This window comes from Chroicocephalus ridibundus, chromosome Z (genome assembly GCF_963924245.1).
Source record: "Chroicocephalus ridibundus chromosome Z, bChrRid1.1, whole genome shotgun sequence".
Taxonomy (NCBI): Eukaryota; Metazoa; Chordata; class Aves; order Charadriiformes; family Laridae; genus Chroicocephalus; species Chroicocephalus ridibundus.
This window is the reverse complement of record NC_086316.1, coordinates 23949165-23970133: the sequence shown is the minus strand read 5'-3', so window position 1 is coordinate 23970133 and position 20969 is coordinate 23949165. Positions and strand designations below refer to the sequence as shown.

The 20969-nt window shown below is 40.8% G+C and overlaps 1 protein-coding gene across 1 annotated transcript; it reads left to right on the top strand.

Annotated features, from left to right (window-relative positions):
* The first annotated feature begins 5170 nt into the window (after positions 1 to 5170).
* Positions 5171 to 19670, top strand: SLC25A46 (solute carrier family 25 member 46). Its single transcript, XM_063320478.1, has 8 exons — positions 5171 to 5457; positions 7342 to 7384; positions 9911 to 9968; positions 10477 to 10554; positions 11278 to 11378; positions 14614 to 14670; positions 15142 to 15199; positions 17139 to 19670. The coding sequence occupies exons 1-8, from the start codon at positions 5205 to 5207 to the stop codon at positions 17715 to 17717; spliced, it is 1227 nt and encodes a 408-aa protein (XP_063176548.1). The 5' UTR covers positions 5171 to 5204; the 3' UTR covers positions 17718 to 19670.
* Positions 19671 to 20969: the final 1299 nt, after the last annotated feature.

Below are 20969 nucleotides of genomic sequence, written 5' to 3'. Positions count from 1 at the left end.
ATGACATGAGTGTGTCATGCTTCACCCCAACAGGGTTCTAATCCCATGGAGCCTCCTGCCCATTAAGGTAAACCCAGTATGTTCCACCCTGCCTCTGTGAAACAGATATTTAAGAATTATCATTAAAATATCCTTTTATCACACAATCTTCACAAGCTTCACTTAAATCAACAAAAAGAATCCCCCACGCTGAAGTCAAAATAACATCATCACAACACTGACAAAAGATGGACAATTTGCACACACTCCATCCTTTGTCCCTTCACCACATTACAACAAAAAAATTACCCCACAATTATTCCACTTTCTGGCAATGTCCAGTCAGAGTTTTGCCCATTATCTCTCCCATTTATTGTCCTTACCTTGAATCCCTTGACAGCCCCACTGTGGAGTACCAGAAAGGACCATGTTGGATTGACCTTGGCTGGCCGCCAGACACCCACCCAGCCACTCTCTCACTGTCCTCAACAGGCAGGAAGGGAAAATAAGATGAAAGAGCTCGTAGGTCAAGATAAAGACAGGGAGATCCCTCACCAGTTACTGTCATGGGCAAAAGAGACTCAACTTGGGGAAGATTAATTTATTGCCAATTGAAAATATAGTAGGATGGTGAGAAAAAAAAAACCCAAAACTTGGAACAACTTTTTCTTACCCTCTCCCCTTTCTTTCCAGACTCAACTTCACCCTTGGCTCTTCTACCTGCCCAAGCAGTGCAGGGGGATGGGGAAATGGGGGCTGGGGTCAGTTCATAACACTTCACCTGTGCTGCTCCTTCCACCTTACAGTGTTTTCCTGCTCCAGCAGAGGCTCCCTCTCATGGTAGACAATCCTTCATGAAGTGCTCCAACAGGTGTCCTTCCCACAACCTGCAGTTCTTCAAGAACTGCTCAAGCATGGGTCCTTTCTGTGGTGTTCCATCCTTCAGGACAAACCTGCTCCAGTGCAGGACACCATGGGCTGCAGTTCCTAACAGAAAACTTGCTCTGGTGTGGGCTCTCCATGGGCTGCAGCTTCCTTCAGGGCATCTCTACCTGCTGTGGTGGTGGGTTCTCCACAGGCTGCAGTGCATATATCTGCTCCACCATCGTCTCCATGGGCTGAAGGGGGACAGCCTGTGTCACCATGGTCTCCTCCATAGGCTCCAGGGGAATCTCTGCTCTGGTGCCTGGAGCACCTCCTCCCCCTCCTTCTTCACTGACCTTGGTGTCTGCCAAGTTGTTTCTCTCACATATTCTCACTCCTCCCTCCCAGCTGCTGTGCAGCAGTTTTTACCCTTTCTTTCTTAAATATATTCTCACAGAGGTGCTAACAACTTTGCTGATGGGCTCAGTTTTGGCCAGCAGACAAGAAGTACCAAAAGACAAGCTACGAGTAGCAGTGCAAAGACACACGCTGGTACAAGCAAGCAGCGTAAACCAGGTGTTAGGTATGTGTAAACAGAAAAGGTAATTTGTGTTTTCTTGTTTAGGTGAGATATTGAATAAGACAGACACTGAAGGCTTGCATGTGAAAAAGCATTCCCCACTGAGCCATCAGATAGCTACTTGTTCGCAGCTTCCTAGAGAACAGATGCCCTGCGTGCACAGCCTGTGAACACACAGGCTTCTAGTAAGCTATGTGAGTATACACAGAGTTGATAGTAAACTGCTGTGTGGGATGCATTTCTTTACCTTGCATATAGGATCCTGAATGACACAGACTCCCCTTCCTGAAGTTCAAGCTGGCAGGACATTTGTCCTGAAGAATGTAGCTCATATTTCCAGTAAGAATTACCATTGCTCTCAGGATCCAGTTCTCTTTCAGCCTTCCTCACATTATAGATAGAAATCTTCGTAGAAGGAAAGTGAGACAAAGCCTTGATAGTCTGCTCAAGTATTCTTATAGGGACTGAAAAACAAAAAATCCTTCTTTTTCAGAAAATTGTTTTTAATGGTGAGGAGGGGTATGGTAGCTGGTAGATGAATATAATGATGTATAGGAATGGGTGATGTTTATCTATGACATACAGTTTCCTCACCCAGATCAATTCTCTCTCTCTCACGCACATACTGAGTTAATAAGCCTTGTTTTAGAAAAGACAACAGATCTGGCTTATTTTTCCAATGTCAAAAAAGACTGCATTTTTCTTTAGAACAACACTCTTTCTTCCATGTTCTCTGAAAGAGTGTTGTTTGCTGCTTTCTTTTCTTGACAATGTTCATTCTTTTTTCTCTCCTGCAGGCTGGTCATGCCACTAAGAGAGGGCAGCAACCAAGCACAGAAACTGCACACCTGGCCCTATATTAGGTCACATGAGAATTTAATTTAAGGTATCACTAGCACAGAAGCTCTGTGTCTTACTGTAATTACTACTCAATGCACTTAGCCTGCTGCCAATTTGATCTCTCTGCAAAAGTAAACCTCTGAATTGTTCTCTTTTTTTTTTCTCTTTCAAACAAAGAAATCAGCCGAAACTTCTGTTGAATCATTTGAAAGGAAGTTCTGCGCCACGGAAGCGGTCAGACAAACAGCAGAGGCTGCTCTGGAGATGCTGTGTAGAGGGCATAGATCCTACACCTGCATTTCTGTTTAATAGTACAGTGTAATTGCTTCATCAGTACTGTTTAGTATCTTCATCAATGACAAAGACAGTGGGATTGAGGGCACCATCAGCAAGTTTGTGGACGACACCAAGCTGAGTGCTGCGGTTGACACGTTTGAGGGACAGGATGCCACCCAGAGTGACCTGGACAAGCTTAAGGAGTGGGCCCATGTGAACCCCATAACGTTCAACAAGGCCAAGTGCAAGGTCCTGCATCTGGATGAGGGCAACCCCCAGTATCAATACAGGCTGGGGCATGAATGGATTGAGAGCACGCCTGCTGAGAAGGACTTGGGGGTACTTGTGGATGAAAAGCTGAACAGAACGCAACAATGTGTGCTTGCAGCCCAGAAAGCCAACTGTATCCTGGGCTGCATCAAAAGAAATGTGGGCAGCAGGTCAAGGGAGGTGATTCTCTCTCTACTCTGCTCTGGTGAGACCCCACGTGGAGTACTGCATCCAGCCATTGAGTCCTCAGCACAAGAAGGACATGGATCTCTTGGAGCGGGTCCAGAGTAGGGCCACAAAAACGACAAGAGGGATGAAACACCTCTATGAGGACAGGCTGAGAGAAATAGGGTTCAGCCTGGAGAAAAGAAGGCTTTGGGGAGACCTTGCTACAGTGTTTCAGTACCTAAAGGGGGCTTCTAAGAAACATGGGGGCAGAATTTTTAGTAGGGCCTGTTGTGATAGGACAAGGGATAACGGCTTTAAACTAAAAGAGAGAAGGTTTATACTAGATATAAGGAAGAAATTTTATACAATTAGGGTGGTGAAACACTGGAACAGGTGGCCCAGAGAGATGGTAGATGCCCCATCCCTGGAAACATTCAAGGTCAGCCTGGACAGGGCTCTGCGCAACCAGATCTAGTTGAAGATGTCCCTGCTCACTGCAGGGAGAATTGGACTAGATGGCCTTTAAAGGTCCCTTCCAACCCAAAATACTCTATGATTCTGTGATTTCCACAACTTTGCAAGGGACTAAAAGCATGTAACAAACAATTGTACAGCTATGTTGTACCTTTATTTCCGACTGCAAGACATTTTCATTGTTCACGCTGTCACCTTCCTACTGCAGGCTGCGTTACTGACAATACACTGCTCTGCTCTTTAATGGGCAGCATTTTCTTTCAAATCTGTCATTCTTGTAAGATCCAGAGCCACCTCCTTCAGGTGTAAGGCTGCATGATCAGGTCACCACATATCTTTAAAGATATGTATATTCCAATATTTGTTGACCTGTTCCAGATTGAACCTGTTTCAGAAACAAAAGTAACCTGGTTGGTTTTAATATGGATAATTACCCCAAAAAGAGCTGCGATGTTTTGGCCCCTGCGTCCAAAGGCAATTGGTGCTTCTGCCCATATTTTTGAGATTGCAGCATTAAAACACGTTGTCAGCGGACTTTCAGATAACAAGGAAAATGTTGTGGCCCAATAAAAGCAGTGGTAGAGAGAAGGAGGTTCCACTGGGGTTTTTGTGACTGTGGGACAAAAGTGCTGTTGCTCTCTGGGGCTCTGCTTTTCCCACATCAAACACGGGTGGTGGCTCTTTACCTGGTTACAGAAAACACCTGAATCTCTAATGGTAAAATGAAACTAATATTTAAGTGAAGAAGAGGAAACCATCCCCAAACACAGTGTGCAGAGCCAGACAGGGCTATAACAATGGCAAAGCACAGAGCAGTGGATGACTCCTGCCACCTCTGCTATACTTAGGCTTCAACTAATGCTGGCTTGACCTTGTGTGTAAAAAAAGGAAAAGCCGTGGGTCGGACCAAGAGCCATCTGTGGGAGGCCTTGACGGGCTTCTCCAGGCAGGAGGAGCCCACAGGGAAGGTGTCCAGGCCCGGAGGCCTCACACCCAAAACCTCTCCGGCTGTCCAAAGAGAAACACCTGCCGTCCCCCCGGTAACCCTGCTCGTTTCTCCTCAGCCAGGGGGCTGCGCAGCAACCTGCATTTTAGGGGGAAGGAGATTAAACGAGAGGAGGGGAAGGGGAGTTAAGGGGGAAGTTAGCCCAGGCAGGCTCTCCCCTCAAACCCCTCCCGCTCTGTCTCCCCCGTGGGGTCTGCGAGCACAGTTACCGCCTCCCGGTTCTGCTACCCGCTGTGCAGCAGGGAGACGGGTGGCCCCTTGGGCTTGGGTCTCACTGACCTCGGCCGAGGTGAGAGTTCACCAGGCAGAAGGGCTGGGAGCTGTGCTGGCAGGAGGCTCCTCTGCAGCCCAGGCGGGTACCGGGGCTCCCTTCCGCCCCGACACGCAGGCCGTGCCCGGACCATAAGCAGGCGAAACGTGCCTCACCCAGCCCAGCACGGCCCCGCTCGCCCGTGCCGGCCCTCCGGCGCGACAGGGGGAGCCCTCGCTCCCTCCCCGCCGAGCCCACCTCCCTCCTCCTGCCGGGTTTGGGGAGGAAGGACTCTATTGGCCCAGCCAGCCTTCTCCCCCATCACGTGGCCTCCGCTTCGCCTTCAGCGGGGCGCGGCTTCTCCCCCCTCGACTTGGCGACCGGAAGTGGCCACCGGGGCGGCTGGTTGCGGGCTCCGCTACCGCCGGCCTGTGCGCGGCCCCCGCCCGCCTCCCTCCCTCCCTCCCTCCCTCCCTCCCTCCCTCCAGCCTTCTGCCATGCACCCGCGGCGCCCCGAGGGCTTCGACGGCCTGGGCTACCGCGGCGGGGGCCGGGAGGAGCCGGGCCCCGGCGCCAGGCCCTTCGGCAGCGCCTCGGAGCTGGGCCACTGGGTGACCAGCCCCCCCGACATCCCCGGCAGCCGCAACCTGCACTGGGGGGAGAAGACGCCGCCGTACGGGGCGGGCACCCCGCTGGGGGGAGCCGGCCTCAACGAGGAGCCTAACCTCGGGGCGGGCGGCCCCGGCGCCGGTAAGGGAGGGCCGGACGGGGCAGCCGGCTTCTTGCTCGTCCCCCGGCCCCCGCCCGTTAGCAGGTGACCCGCCGAGGCGGGCAAGGGCGAGCGGGCGGCGGCCACGGGCTTGCGCCGCGGCCTGGCCGCGTCCGTCCGAGTGCCCGCCCGAGTTTGCCTGGCGTTGGTCCTCCGCCGCGCCGGGCCCGGCGACGCGCTGCAGCCGTGGGCTGGCGATGCTGAAGCGCCGGGCGGGAGGGGTGGGAATAAAAGTTATTTAGAAGAAAGAGAAGCTGGTCTATCGCCTGTTGCACTCCAACACCCGTGGTTACAGGCAGGTAGGATTGAGAGTGCCAGAACGCACCCTGCAGCTTGTAGCTAAGCAGTGGTCAGCTCCCCGTTCCCATGTAAACCATATCCGGCAGAAATACCCCATCTTCTATAAGGGAAGGAGGTACCTTCGGGTCTTAACAGTATATTTTGTTATTTAGTCAGTGCTGATGCATCTTTTGGCCGCCTTATTGTTGAAAAAGTACCTGGGGCACAGCCTGAGCTACTAAAGTAAACACACACACCCCCTTCTCCATGCGTAACAGTGAAGGAACTGCGGAACTGGTAGAATTTGAGGGAGCAACCATTTGCAGTTCTTTTCCAGTAATGGTTGGGAAACGGAGCAGAAACCCTCAGAAGTACAGTATCACTTTATGTCTTTGTGAAATTGAGGTGAATTAAGAGAGACTTGCTAAATCTAGGCTACTGAACATTGCTTCCTTTAATTAAAAGGATGTTCTGCAGCAGTTTACATACACTTGAGTATCAAAGTTTTATGAAAGACTAACTTATTTAAAATTGCATTGTATTAATGGGTGAGCCTTTTTTTTTAAGCTGTGGTGCAGTATTTTTTTCAGGTCTTATGATGAATACAACCCTTAACTGGGCTTTCATCCATGCAAGCACTGCTTAAAGCACTACTTAAATATTACCTCATACTTAGACTCTACCTTTTTTATTATTTTTTTTGTCCTATCTGCTCGTGGAGAGTATCTTGATTCTGCATTTTTGGGGACTGATTAGGAGTTGCTGTATCACTGAGTCCAACTTCTGCAAGTGCAGAGAGTCTTATCATTCCTCTTAGGAGGGCTGCCACGTCTGTGTGGAGCTCCGCTGGTTACTGTCATTACCCATGCTTACAGGCTGTTTGCACCTTGTAGGTTGTAGGGCTGAGCATTAATTTGCAGTTGCCCTTACAGTTCTGATACTCTTCTTAAAGTCTCTTCTGATAATTCCCAATATGTAGATGTCTGTCTGCTAGCAGACAATAAAGAATTCAACCCATTAATCTTGTTGCAATTTTAACAGTTCTCTAATAATGGAATTTTTGCAAAGGAGTGGAGATGAACAACTGACTTGAAAATTTGCATTGTGTTGATGTTTGTTTCATCATCAGTTGTGTTTTGTGTTACTTTTCCCAAAGTTCTCTCTTTTTACTGTTTTTGTTTTTAAAATTATTTTCACCTTGGATATCTAAATTTATGTTTCAGAATTATTGTAAACTGTCATGCATGCTAACTTCCAGTGGTTGGTTTGATTAGATATTTTAGATGTTAAAATATTCTGGTTTACTGCTCACTTTGTCACTTTTTTTTTCCTGTTGCTGTTTTAAGACAATAACAGTGTTATTTATAAAAGTACGTACAAACTCAAATGCTGTCCAAAGTGCATGTATTCCTGAGGGAGTCATTTTTTATATCCCGTCTTGCTGAGTTGCCATAAATGTTGTTGTTTAGTGCTTGTAATATTCTGAAGCAAGTACAGTATAGAATTAGTTTTTCAGATCATCTGCGTGACATTTTCTCATGCTTTGTGATTATCACTGCTGTATAATCTGTTTTCGTTTTTTTCAGAGCAGTTGAACAGATTTGCAGGCTTTGGTATTGGCCTTGCAAGGTGAGTGTTGTATAATAGTTTTCAGTGATGATGAAGTAGTAATGCTATAGTTGTCTGTGATCCATATGTACGCTTCTGTGTTGTGTTTTTATGCCAGTAAACTTATGCAGTTGAAATTTTAGAAGCCTACTACCTCAGATCCTTGTAGGTTTCTGTTCTCTTTAACTGAAGTGTTTCTCAAAATTACTTAGTCAGCAGTGAATATAAGAAACAGTTTTTTGTACAGTATGCCCAGGATATGTGTACCCTATCAGAGCGATCTGAAAATAACCAGAAAACTGTTTTCATATTTGCCACTCTTATTACTATTTTTAGGTAATATGAATGTTTCCTAAGAAAGTGAAGATGTCTTCAAGTATATTGTCAAAGTATCCTGGAATAGTAGTGTTGATCTAGCCAAGTGGTCTGATAACCGTTTTATTCTTTATTATGGTGACACTGATTAGTGATAGTATTTTTGAGAAAGTGGTGGACTTTAACATGCTTAGTAAGATTTTCAGATCTTAAATTGCAAAGTGTAAGGATCATGATAAGTATAGGATTTTTTTTGTAGGATGCTTGCTCAGTCACGCTGACCTGATTAGCTTTTTCTTGGTCAACGTACTGATGCAGCTTGAGAAGGGGTGGGAGGTGGGGATTTTGTCTTGAAAAATTTAGGACTGAAAAAAGGTTTACTCCTGGTTGACCTGAATGTGAGACTTCTCAGGGAAAAGTGCTTCTCCCCTCAAAATATGAGAGTACTTGTGTCACTTACCCAGTTAGACCAACATGGGAAGCTGTGTCAGTTGAGGTTCTTATAGTGTATTTCTACTTAAAGAGGACCTTTTACTTGACCGCCAGCCTGTCCTGCTCCTTACCCCATTGTTATCACCCCTGATGCCCATCAAGATGAACGTCTTCTAGGTTCATCTTGACAGATGAACAGAAGACAAAGTCAATGAAAGAACTGGGTGATTTTTTTTTTTTGCTGTTTCAGTTAGGTGGATTTACCTGGGAGTTGACTAGCTGTGAAAGCTAGCAGGCACAAACTAACTGTACCAGAGAAGGAAGGGGTAAAGAAGGAGGACTAGGAATGAGCGGTTTTGGCAAGTAATGAGTTGCTTAAATTAGATCATCCCATCTGCCTGTCCCTCATCTCCCACTGCTTCCCTTGCAGTGGCTTGGCCAGGTCATTCAGACCCCTTGATAAGCCTGTTCACTTAGTTAAAATAGAGTTGATGGGGGGAGGGTGAAAAACTAGTGTGTGTGTCCCCAAACCTGTAAAGAGTTATTTGATTTCTTTCCAACCTTGTCAAGCTGAATGAGCTCAAGAGAGCAAAGGATTAGAGCCGTAGGGCAAGAGTATGTTGATCTTCTTCAGAAGCAGAAGTGTGTTAGCGTGGCTCAGTTGTCCTTTTTCAACTAATTTTGATTTAATCAAAGTTTTCCACAGCCTGAGCACCCTGGCCACTAGGACTAAAATGAACATGTGGTTTTAGGAAAGAGCTGATCAACATTGTATCATCGCTGAGAGCAATTCTCCTTGCTTCTGCTTTTGCGTTTGTAATAGATCACTCGTCAGACACACATGGTTCAAGCCAGAAATCTTTGGGTAGAAATCACCCAAAAGAAAAGGTTAGTTTTTGTGAAGTTAGTGGAGTTGACTACCAGGAGGACTTAATAGATAGCAGCTGGAGCACAGGGAAAGTTTCACCTCTTCTGGTAATAGCAAACTACTAATTGGCTTACTAGTTATGAAACTGCAGTCTCAGTACTTTTCTGTGATGATTAGTACTTGTTTATCCAGAGTAAAATCCCCGTAAGGAGCCTGCTCTGGGTGATCCTGTAGGTTGGTGGTCAGAGCTGTTACTTGGGATGCTTAGACAAAGCTTGGAGGTTTTGCTTTTCTAATCCATATCCCAGGTCTGAACCACATCCGGGTAAGTATCTGATCACTCAGGCACTTTGAGATGAAATGGAAAGTTTCTCTGCATGGCTGTGATCAGGAACCCTACTTTAGAGTTGAGAGGACTTTCCTGTGAAGGTTTAATAGAAATATCATTTCTGGGGGTGGAGGGGGAGTTGGTTTTGGGCAGTAGCATTTTCTGATGAAGAAAATGTCAGCTGTTAGTACTAATTCTGTGGCCCTGCTAAGGAGAGTCTTGATAAATAATGTGGTATGTGGAATTGACCTAACACTGGAAACTAATCCTTCCATAATTCTGGCTCTGGCCTGTTTTGTTCCCTAATATTTTGCAGAGGGAAAGCTTAAGAAATCTGGTACATTGTTTTGCCTATAAAAATACATACATACTGTATATATGTGTGGGCTTTTTCATAATGAATGTATGTGTCCGATTTTTTGATACTTGTTCTTTTATAGTATTGGCAGACTATCAGGTAGCCATCCAAAATGCCTCATTAATTCACTAGCTAATGTATACTTTTTCCAAATGCTGATCCAGTGTTGCTAGAGAAAATTAACAAGACTTTTTCTAATAAATTTACAATGACTTCTCATGCTTTGAATACACTTTTCTTTTAAAGCCTATTTACAGAAAATGTGTTGGCACATCCTTGCATTGTTCTACGTCGTCAGTGCCAGGTATGTTTTATATTACCTCTTCCAGTCAGAGCTCCTGTGTACTGTGGTATTTCTGTGTTGTCATACTCTGTAGAGTATAAGGAAGCTTTACAATTCTTAGGGAGACACTACTACATTACTGTATGTTTATTTGTAGCATACATCTTTTCCATTCTGAAATTTAACTTGGCTTGAACATGCTTATTCATTTTTGTTTGGGCAGTAGAAAATTAATTACAGCAAGTGTTTCAGAGTCCATGCAGAAACTCCCAGATCCCCATTTACAAGCAGGATGCTTTGTTTCCACTATTTTCTGGTTTATGTTTGATTTATTCTTTACACTTTCAGCATACACATGCTTAAAAGTTTTGCCTGTTTCTCTAAATTTTAGTGAGAATTTATTCATATTCTGGTCACTTTATCTGACCTTTACAGAGATAAAGTCTTTGTTTTGGAAGTGCTTTTTCCTTTAGAGTTGTAACATCTGCGAGTGTGTTTATAAAACTGCCATTATTTATATTTTTAACAGGTTAACTATCATGCTCGGAATTATCATCTCACTCCATTTACTATTGTCAATATTATGTACAGCATCAATAAGACACAGGTCAGTATTTTCTGTCAGGCTGTGTCTGAGCAGTGAAGGTTACTATAGCACATGTGAACGTTGATATCTTTAACTCTTTATGTAACTGGTGGTTAAAAACATGGCTGTTGTCAGGGTTTGTTATTTTTATGGTTGTAGGAATGTTTCAAGAAGATAATTGTAAATTATTTAATTTTTTTTTAGAAGTATGGTATTTAGTGAGGAAGATTTGCAGATGTTAGAAAACAAAAGGTGGCTGAAACTAATTTTTTCATTAGGATTCTAAAAAATAATTAATCTGTATGTGGGTAAAGACATCATCCAAATAACTACTTCCAAAGACAATAGTGCATGAATTTCCAATTCTGCATGGGAATGGCAATCCTGAAACTCATATCAGAAGACAGTAATAAAAGACTTTCTGGATTTCTTACAAATCTGTTTTAACATCTCGAGTTTATTTTGTCCACAGAAAATGGTGTTAAGCTTATAGTACAGAGTATTAACAGTGAGAGATATGCCTCCAAAATTGTTGACAACTGTTTGAAATTATTGAAGAACAAAAGTTTCTTCAGAGTTAAAAAGTTAGTTGTCCCCTGAATTTGGTGGTAATGAAGTTCAATGGTAGAATTATAGCCCTGTGTGGTCTGAATTTACTGAAATTTTGTAAAAATTAGTAAGATGAAAAGATTTTTGAGTTTTATGTTGCATGAATCAAAATATGTTGCATATTTCAAAACACAGGGTCCAAGAGCTCTCTGGAAAGGAATGGGCAGCACTTTTATTGTTCAGGGCATAACCCTGGGAACAGAAGGCATCATCAGTGAATTTACACCTTTGCCAAGGTATTGCATGTTTGTGTTTTTTACTACTTCTACCAAATTGATCATCAGTTGTTGACTCATATGCAAAGTGTTAGAAATGTTAGGCTGTTTGAAGAAAAATTTCTTGACTAGAACAGTCAGACACTGAATAGGTGTTTTCAGTACAGTGTGGTTGTCTTGTCAAAGCCAACCTTGTAATTAATGAATTATGAGAGGCTCTTTCTGGGAGCTTTTTATGTTTAGTATGTCAACCTAGTGGTCTGAGTAGAGAAATAATGTAGCAAGTTGGTCTTCAGTATAATTCCACTGTATTAAAGGCATTCATAAGTTTTGTTTTGTGTTTTGGTTTGTATTGTGTGGTACTAGAAAATACCATGTCTAAAGTAAAAAGTTCTAGTTTCATTAATCTGAATACAGGAAACTTTGACAGCTAATGACCCAATGCTGGCATCTTGCTGAATGTTTTCACTCTTTGGCAGGGGAGAGAACAGAATGGCCTGCATTAATAAATGAGAAGATGTGGTAAATAAGTCTATGTGGCTGTCAGCTTTGTCTTCTGTCCTCCTTTACCAACAATTATATGGACATTGTTCAATATTTTTATAATAAAGGGATTACAACTAAAAATGAATGACTTAATTTAATGAGATATTGACCATTCTACTGCATTGTGTCCATTTTCGACCGTAGTAGTTTGGTAATAATTTTTTATTCTTATTTGTGACTCTGCCTACTTTTTATGCTGAACTAGAAGTCCAGGATCGTGATAAAACATTGTGGTATCTTTCTGCTTTGAGATACAAGTCTGATAAAGAGTTTTGGTCTGAAGACTTTTTATCAATGTCTTGTTTTATAGTGGTCCAGAGCTGACAACCATAATAATACATATTGTCACATGTTGTTAGCTTTGTTAAAGATACTTTAAGAGTAAGTAGGTTGCGTGAGAGAGTTTATTAAGTGAAGTAACTAAAACTTTTAATGAAATGCAAAGAGACTGTGAGAAAATCAAAAGTTAGGAAAAGATACTTAACAGTTGCAGGGCACACATTGAAACCAATAAAATGATAAAGACCTGTCTTGGAAAAGATATTAGTGAGGCAGGCAAGTACTTGTCTTGAAGGCTGTTTAAGTTTGAGTGGACCAGTGGGCTTGAGAACCACGTTAGCTTTCAGAAGAGAATAGTGCCTATTTTTAATGTGTGGACAGAGATGAAGTACTTAAGGGACATGGAAACTGACCTAGTTTTAAAGATAAGAAATGTAGACAAGCTGAATCAAACTACTGTTATGATGCATGCATGGATACCAATAAAAGTAAGTCTTTGCAGGTTCTGGCATTCGTCAAAAGCATTAGCAAAAGCGTTTCATGCTTAAATTGTGTGGAGCGTGTATTTAAGTTTTTTGGTCAGCTCTGTCTCATACGTAACTGAAATTCCCAGGCGTACGCTTTCCTCTGAGTGTGACTTGTTCTTGTAAATACTGCTGTGGGAGATAGTTAAGTTCATGAGATGTGATACAGTGTTTATGTCTTCATAGTTTTGATTTCTCTCCAATGTGAGCAAGGATTTTCTTCTTGTGAGCCAGTTGTTCAGTAGTTTGCAAAGTAAGCTGGTGCTGCTGCCAAAAGAAGCAATCCTTTCTGCTAGTACCTGCTCATTCCTTCCTCAGTGCTACCGCTAACCTTGTGCCAACACAGTACGTAAACTGTCACAAAATGAACTGGATTGGGGAAGTGATCTGGCCAAAATGGTCATCTTGGTCGTGCACCACTCCACCATGCAATTTTCTACTGGATGCTCTCCCTTCCTTTTTAATGGTACTGTACGTGTTTGGGCTGTCACAAGGAGGTGAAGGTTATTGCTTATAGCAGCAGTGCCAGCAAATCTGACTTAAAAGGTTATTTAACTACATTATCAAGCTCCAAAGGACACAAGGAAGTGAGACGTCAATTCCAATTCTATATCATAACATCAAGAAAGAATCCCCCTGTTCTAGGAGAGGGGCCCAGGGCCCAGAAATGGATGCTAACATTTTTGTGGCAATTTGAACATGTTTTTTTTAGTAGACAAACTCATTCTGTAATTGTTCTTCCACTGCAGGAATAGTTATACCTAGTGGATTGACAAGTTAGGCTTTCACACATTAGTTTGGCTGGTTTCATTTTCCACCTCTTTTAAGTATTACGGCTCGTTGGATGGGGATCCAAGTGGCCGAAATACATAATGGTAAATGGTCTTCCCTTCCTCTTCAGTGACTGACCTATGTATTTAGGAAAGTGATATATACTAGTAACACACAGTTCCTCAAAAAAGTAAAAGAATTTCCTTTCTTGGATTAGAACTGTTGTAATTACAGGGAGTGGATGAGTGCGATTCCCAGACAAGAACTGAAGCTGAACACTTTATAGTTTGTTATTAAAAATGCATAGTTTCGTGTGTCCAACATTTCAGACAGAAATAGCTTTACCTCATAGCTAGAGTATTTACCACATGTATGGTAAATACATTTGGTATTTGAACATTATCTTGAGCTAGGTGGGATTACGTTTTCTGTCAAATGGAGTGTAGTTAACATTTACTGTTCATATTTTGAAGTGTACAACTAGAAAATAATACTTTAAGGGGATTTTTTTTTAAAGTCACCTTTGTGTTAAACACACGGGTTTTGTTTCATTTTACCAGGATATGCTAAAGATTGGTCATAAGCCAAAAGACTTCAGTAAAGTCTGTACAGAACTACGTAAGTGCCTTATAGTCTGACCTATTGTACTTGATTTGGTCTTGCCTAACTGTGTCAGAATGTGATTTAGGCTTTCAGGAAAGAAACAACTGGGTAAACAACCTCAAAGAACAGGAAAAACATAACTAAAGCAAAACATAATAAAAAATACATGTTGATAAAGGAAAACTATTGAGATTTTAAAATAATCCAGTGTTCCCTGAAAATGGCTTTGAGAGTTATTCCATAAGGATGTAAAATAAATGCAAAACACTAAAGCCAGTAGCTGTGAGAGCTACAGACATCTTATTAATAATTGAAATCTGCTTTGATAGAATATCTAACAGGCCTGAATAACTTCTAAAAGTTAAGCATAATTTATTAGATGTGTAGCTGATGTGTCTTTCCACTACTGGAAATCCTGCAATGTAAACCAATAGTAGAACACCAATATGAAAGCTGGATGTTGATACCCATGGAAGAAATGGTTGAGAATAATGTGTTATCATCCATATTACAGTAAATACTTTTCTTTTTAGGGAGCTTTCGTATAAGTGGAACCTCAAGCAGATAGGTGGACACCTTCTACTCAAAGGGTAAGTATAGTATGTGTTATTACCCTATGTCATATTATCTAAACATTAATAAAACTACTAAATGTACATTAATTTAATCTGTAGCTACAGTTACTTGACAGGGTGCTAATAGACACTTTCAGATTTTTATATTTTTGAACAATCTTGCATACACCACCTTCACATTTTATTTTCTCTTACTAGATCCCTGTGTCTGTATGGAACCTGACTAATTTAAAACATTATTATTCTTTTAGTAATTACGATATCTGGGACACCTGAATCAGCCTGGTTACACGGAAATAGAATTAAACAGAACTTCAGACTAAAGTTTATCTCAAATTATTGATGTGCATTTTAATATTTGAGTTACAGTTTGTTGGTTTTCTCTCAGGTATGACTTGGGAGATAACTTTATGGACTTTCAGGTGCATATTTGGATAAATTATAGTATTGTCATTACCTTAATTCTTATCTTGTTTATTTCTACAGATTAACACATGTGATAGCAATGCCTTTTTATTCTGCGAGCCTGATTGAAACTGTACAGGTAACTTACATATATTTACAACATTTGAAAAGATACTGTAACTCTCTATAGATTAGATCATGTGGAGAAGTGAGCCTTTGGCTTTGGATTCAGGTTTATGTTGCAGTAGTTGCATTTGTTTTGCTTAAGGCTGTATGACATTAACTGGGATAAAAAGTATTTACAATGATGGGTATATTAGTTTTACTATCTTAAGTTTAAATCTAGAATTAGAATGGACATTTAATATAAATACTTGGAATATATTATCTATGAAATAAGGACAAGTTACATCTGTGTGTTCTAGCAGATGAGCCACAAAGAAGTTTTCTTATCTTAGGGTTTTAAAACTTGCTAGGCAAGTTGTTGCAGTGACCCCTTCCCCTATAACAACTATAAAGCTTTTCCAGTAATTCAGCTTTGTTTTGCTAAAATACACTCCACTATTTCTCTATATAACTCTACTATTTCAGGACTGCTTTCATTCAGTCAACTTTTTGCTCTTAAATTTTAACCTCATTCTTCTTTAGCCATGAAAATAAATATCTGGAGCTGTCACTTATAATACAGCTTAACTTGTTCTATAACTGTATAGAGTAACTCATCGCACTGTATTGCAGATTGTGTTTCAGTGAGTTGTTGCATCTCTTTCTGGCGAAAGAGACAGGGTTTAATTTCTATGCAGAAGTGGTCCAAGGTAATTCTTCCAGCTATCTCTATCTAATGAGTCGCTCTTAATTAACATGGTAGTACCTTTGTGCGGCTAATGCAACTCTTACTGTAAAGTGAGCTGTCGTGTGCAGGGTGGTTTCTGATAAACTATACTGTTCAACAGTGTTAGTTTGACACAGTTCTCCAAATAAATATATTTCATCAAAATAGCTGTAAATGGTAGAAATTTGTAGCTGTCACATTACTGGTTTTGTCTTTAACATTTCAAGCCACATGGTGGCGTGCTTGACAAAAGCAAGCACGGTTTTGAAGTAGAGTGACTGTAATGATATGGAGAGGAGGATTCAGTAGGGGTTGTGGTGCTTAACTTGTACTTGAGTCTGAAACAACGTTGTATTCTCAAGTATTTGAAATAGTTTCTCTTCTGTGCAGACCGACCATGAAGGCTTTGCAGGCTGTTAGTCCTTCCCCAGAATACTGAGGAATGTTCTGGTGGTTTATGCTGGCATGAGGTCAGGACAGCCAGCATGGACTCAGAGACTCAAGCATTGAGGAGAACTCCCAAATCCTGAATTTCGGATGTAACAGAGATGATAAAACATTTAGTTTGTATAAGCATTAGAAGGGGAGACAGTGTTTTTTGCTTAATCCTACAGTCATCGGTGGAGTTGAATGGAGTAAATAATTACTAAGTGAATTCTTCATTTTCGCTACACGAACGAAAAAAAAATCTCTTTTGTAAGAGGCAGCATGGGTAAAGTGTGCTATTTTAGATGCAAATAATGGAATGGAAATGTTCAGAGCTGAACCTATTAAATTCAAATCAAAAATGATCTTTCAACTCATCTTTAGTTACGGAAGTTTTTATTATGCACATTCAAGTATAAAGATTAGAGTTATAGTCACTAAAGGAAAAGACTTTTAAATTAGATAAATACTTCCTGGTGTTTTGTTCTAGAAGTAGGCATTTTCAGTACATGACTGTTTTACAAACTGATACTTTCAGCAGTAGGATGAAAGTTCATTTTCTTTGGCAGTAACACAAATAACTGGAATGTACATTAAATAAAGACTTTTTAAGATGCGTTCATTTCTTAAAAGCAAGTTTACTTGAATGCTATCAAGAGTCTTAGAGCAACGAATTTATATCAGTATAGCCGTGTAGATATGGTAGCATGCAAATGTTTAACTGTCTCATGAAGTTCAGCAGTGGTAAACTGTCAAAGTGAATGTCAGCATTGTTATGAAATGGGCAGCCCAAGTTGTAACTATTCCTTTGTGCTTGCAGAGCGAAATAATTCGTGATAATCCTGGCATCCTGGACTGCGTGAAAGAAGGAATCGGCAGAGTCGTAGGCATGGGAGTACCCCATAGCAAGCGTCTCCTTCCTCTGATGGTCTTGACATTTCCAACTGCTCTACATGGAGTTCTTCACTATGTCATCAGTTCCATCGTCCAGAAGCTTGTTTTGTTTGTTCTGAAAAGGGATAATTCCCACAACCTTCCAACTGAGAGCTCCACTTCTGTGCAGAGCATGCTGGATGCGTATTTTCCAGAACTTATTGCTAGCTTTGCTGCTAGCCTTTGTGCTGATGTCATGCTTTACCCACTGGAGACAGTTCTACATCGCCTTCATATTCAAGGGACACGCACAATAATTGACAACACAGATCTTGGCTATGAAGTGCTTCCGATCAATACTCAGTATGAGGGGATGAGAGACTGCATAAATACTATAAAACGGGAAGAAGGAATGCTAGGTTTTTATAAAGGATTTGGAGCTGTTATAGTACAGTATACCTTGCATGTGGCAGTTTTACAGCTTACCAAAATTATTTACTCAACACTGCTTCAAAATGTTTCTTAATCTGTTCAGGTGTGAACAAGAAGTTTGAAGAATCCACTCTGTGGATTCTCCTTACGCTGTAAAAGAACTTGTTTTAAAAATGGGGATATAGATACCTAAGTGTAATTAAAAAAGTACTGTTTAAATTTATAGACGCACATTGAATATATAATGTGCAGTCATAGAGAAGGGGATTGAATTTCAAATGTGATTGGAGTGAGGATTTACCTTTCCTCTTACCAGTTAACTGACTTAAGGAATGGATATGAATTCTTAGTATCTGCTTTATAAACATCACATCCAATATTTAATTTGAACTGCTAGTCAGTTCAAAAGAATTTATTTTCATAATGGTAAGAACTTGCATGTGGGAGTCTGATGGATTCACTGGTCTTTTAAAAATGTTTGCAACCTCACTGTTAATGGAGCTGTGAGCAAAACAGAAACTGTAAAAGTAACTTAAGTAGACATAAATGTCATAATTTACAGGTACATAGAAGACTTCTTATTTTGCTGCAGTATGGCACAAGACGACGAAGAGGGATTTTTTGCTTTGTACAAAATAACAAAAACAGGTTTGGGTAAAGTTGCACAGAATGCAAATTTGGCTGTCTTGCAGCTTGTTTGCAAGGCTTACAATAATTAAAGTGTGTGAATAAAGCAAATCAGAAACTGATGTGTGCATGTGTAAGTGCCATTTTTAGTCTACTTTCCACTGATAACTTCAGGGTTTAGTTTTACTCTGCTACTTTGTATAAGAGTAGAATAACCTTACATATGTATGTAGTATCAGTGTTCAAAGTGTATAGAAAATGTAAAAAAACTAATTGGCTATCTCTAGAGTTTCTCTTTTGTTAGATCAGAGAGGTATGTACACGAATATCTACTTGCTATTTAGCACTGATGTCCTTCACTTAAAGTCTCTGCTGGATTAGATATTTTGTGGAGCAAAATTAAGTCTGTTTATGTGCAAGCAAACTGCTGAAATAGTACCATTTTTGCCCTCTTCCCCTAGTAAATCAAGACTTTCCGTCTGAAAATGAGTTCTGATCATTCTAGATAACTTAGTCCTTCTTGGTTTCATCAGTAAATATAATGAAATTTGGGGAGGGTGGGGGGGGTGGATGACTTTTAGCAAATAAAACAAGCATGTGGAGAGTCGCTTTTAAATTATATGAGAGGCTGCTGCCTTTTTCACACTTTCATGTGGCAAGTCTGTCTTTGTGAATACTGTAAACTGATGTGCATTTTAATCATTAATCATTGTATAGTAGTTATCACTTGTGGAAAGAAGTCCTGGCAAAATAATGAAAAGATGTTGCTGTTCATTAAGTTCTGACTTTAAATCACTTGCAGGTCTACTTTGCTGTTATTAATCTAACTTTCGTGTATTTTAAATGCATAAGTGTTGAAATGGAAAGTATAGTGCACTTGGGAACTGGTTTTATTTTGAAATATTGTTAATTGCAAATTTAGTGTATAGAATGGAAGCAATGAAATAAAATGAGAATTCACAGTAAATATTTTGAAGTAATTCACTGAAGAGGCATGTAAAGGAATACCAATTTGTGTGTTACATTTTATTGTGTACACTTCAGAGTGGCTTTTTAAAGTTTCTCAACTTTCCTAAGGGAAGAACATGTTGAATTAAACTACATGCAAGAACTTGGGTAGAATACTCAATTCCTGGTTTATATTTTTGAATTCTCTATGAGTATGAAGAGAGATATACGAGAGAATCATCCAGATTGGAAAGGATCTTGGCAGGCTGTCTAGTCCAAATTCCTACTCTAAGCAAAGACATCATTGACTTCAGACCAGATTGTGCAGGCCCTTGTCCAATCAAGTTTTTTATTCCAACTTCGAATACATAAATTCAACTGAAGGCAACTATTCCATCACAGTTGACTTGAAGCAGTAACTAAGTGCATGTTGGAGACCAACACTTGCAGATCTATCAGTGAAATTGTGCAATAATGTTTTTCTAAGAATAAAATCTTAGGGAAGGCATTTTGCCATACGAAATGGAGCATGTGCCTCAATGTGTTCTGCAAGAGGTGAGATAGTGAGTTGTCAGACCAGCACTAGATACTGGGCTAGAATATTAACTTGTGACAAACACACTTGTGCTCATTGCTGAGAATTTTGCAGTTCTAGTCTATACTGGAGTTTCAGGTCTGTAACTTTAAGCAGCGTGAGAGAGAATGCTGTCAACTTACAGCAACCGTTCTGCGGTACGAAAGCCATTTGCTTTGGGCTTTTCTTTTTTGGTCCTCTTCCCATCAGTTAGAGTGAACATGTTTTGATTCTTTGTATATACGTGCTTTACCTTCCAAAAAAAAGTAATATTCTGCTTTGTCTAGAGTTGCTATTTTTGCCCATGCAAAAACATAAATGAACATGGCATGAAAAAAATCTTTTTTAACCTTTTTGGTGATGCGTACTTTGGATCTTAAATTTTCATTTGTATCTTAAATCTAGATACTCAATTTTTAGCTCAAATAAGTGATCAATAGGTGGCTTTAGCAGGATGTACCATTGAAAACTACAAAATACTGAATTGCTGTGGAAAGTAAGTTTTTAATTTTCTAGAATATGAAAAAATCTTATGCACTGTATTCTTCCTGGTAACACTTGTCTACATTGTTTTTCTGACTCTTTTTTTTCCTTTTTTTTTTTTTTCCACTTTTTAAAGAAGAGAGCTGACTTCAAGAAGATAAGTGTTACTGAAAACAGGCTCAGTGTAATGTTCCCACCCAGTGAAGAATTATTTGGCTTCTTATCCGGACCTTGTAAAAGGCAACACTTGATGTGACAACAGACCAGGCAGGAAACTTAGACCTATGGAGACAGATGGACACCATTGCTGTTGTTGTTTCATGGACTGTCTTACAGATCAGACATGGCTGTTTGTTGTGTTAGAATAAAGCTTTTAGATCTAGCGTTGGTGCAAGCGACTGCATTCTTCAGCGAGGTTCCAGCTATATTCGTTCCTTTTAGCACACCTGCTTTGGGGCGCACGAATTGATCTTGCTCTGAGTCCTGTCTGTAGTACTTGAGATGTGTGTTTTACGGATTTATGCAGAATGTGTAAGGCTCAAACTATGCGTTTTTCTTAGCTCTTGTGAATTTTGCAGCAAGTTCAAAGCAAGTATATAAGCTAATATCCTTCTTGCTACTTATCCCATCTGAGATGGTCGTTCAGCTGGAAACGCCTTCAGCTACAAACATAATCAATCAGAATGCACATGATGTGAATGAGGCCTGTCTCTC

Bases quoted from the DNA above. Each gene is read 5' to 3' on its own strand.
- SLC25A46 (XM_063320478.1), top strand. From the start codon at position 5,205: ATGCACCCGCGGCGCCCCGAGGGCTTCGACGGCCTGGGCTACCGCGGC. The intron at 11,379-14,613 runs GTATTGCATGTT...TTTTCTTTTTAG, and splicing joins GAATTTACACCTTTGCCAAG to GGAGCTTTCGTATAAGTGGA. The intron at 14,671-15,141 runs GTAAGTATAGTA...TTATTTCTACAG, and splicing joins GGACACCTTCTACTCAAAGG to ATTAACACATGTGATAGCAA.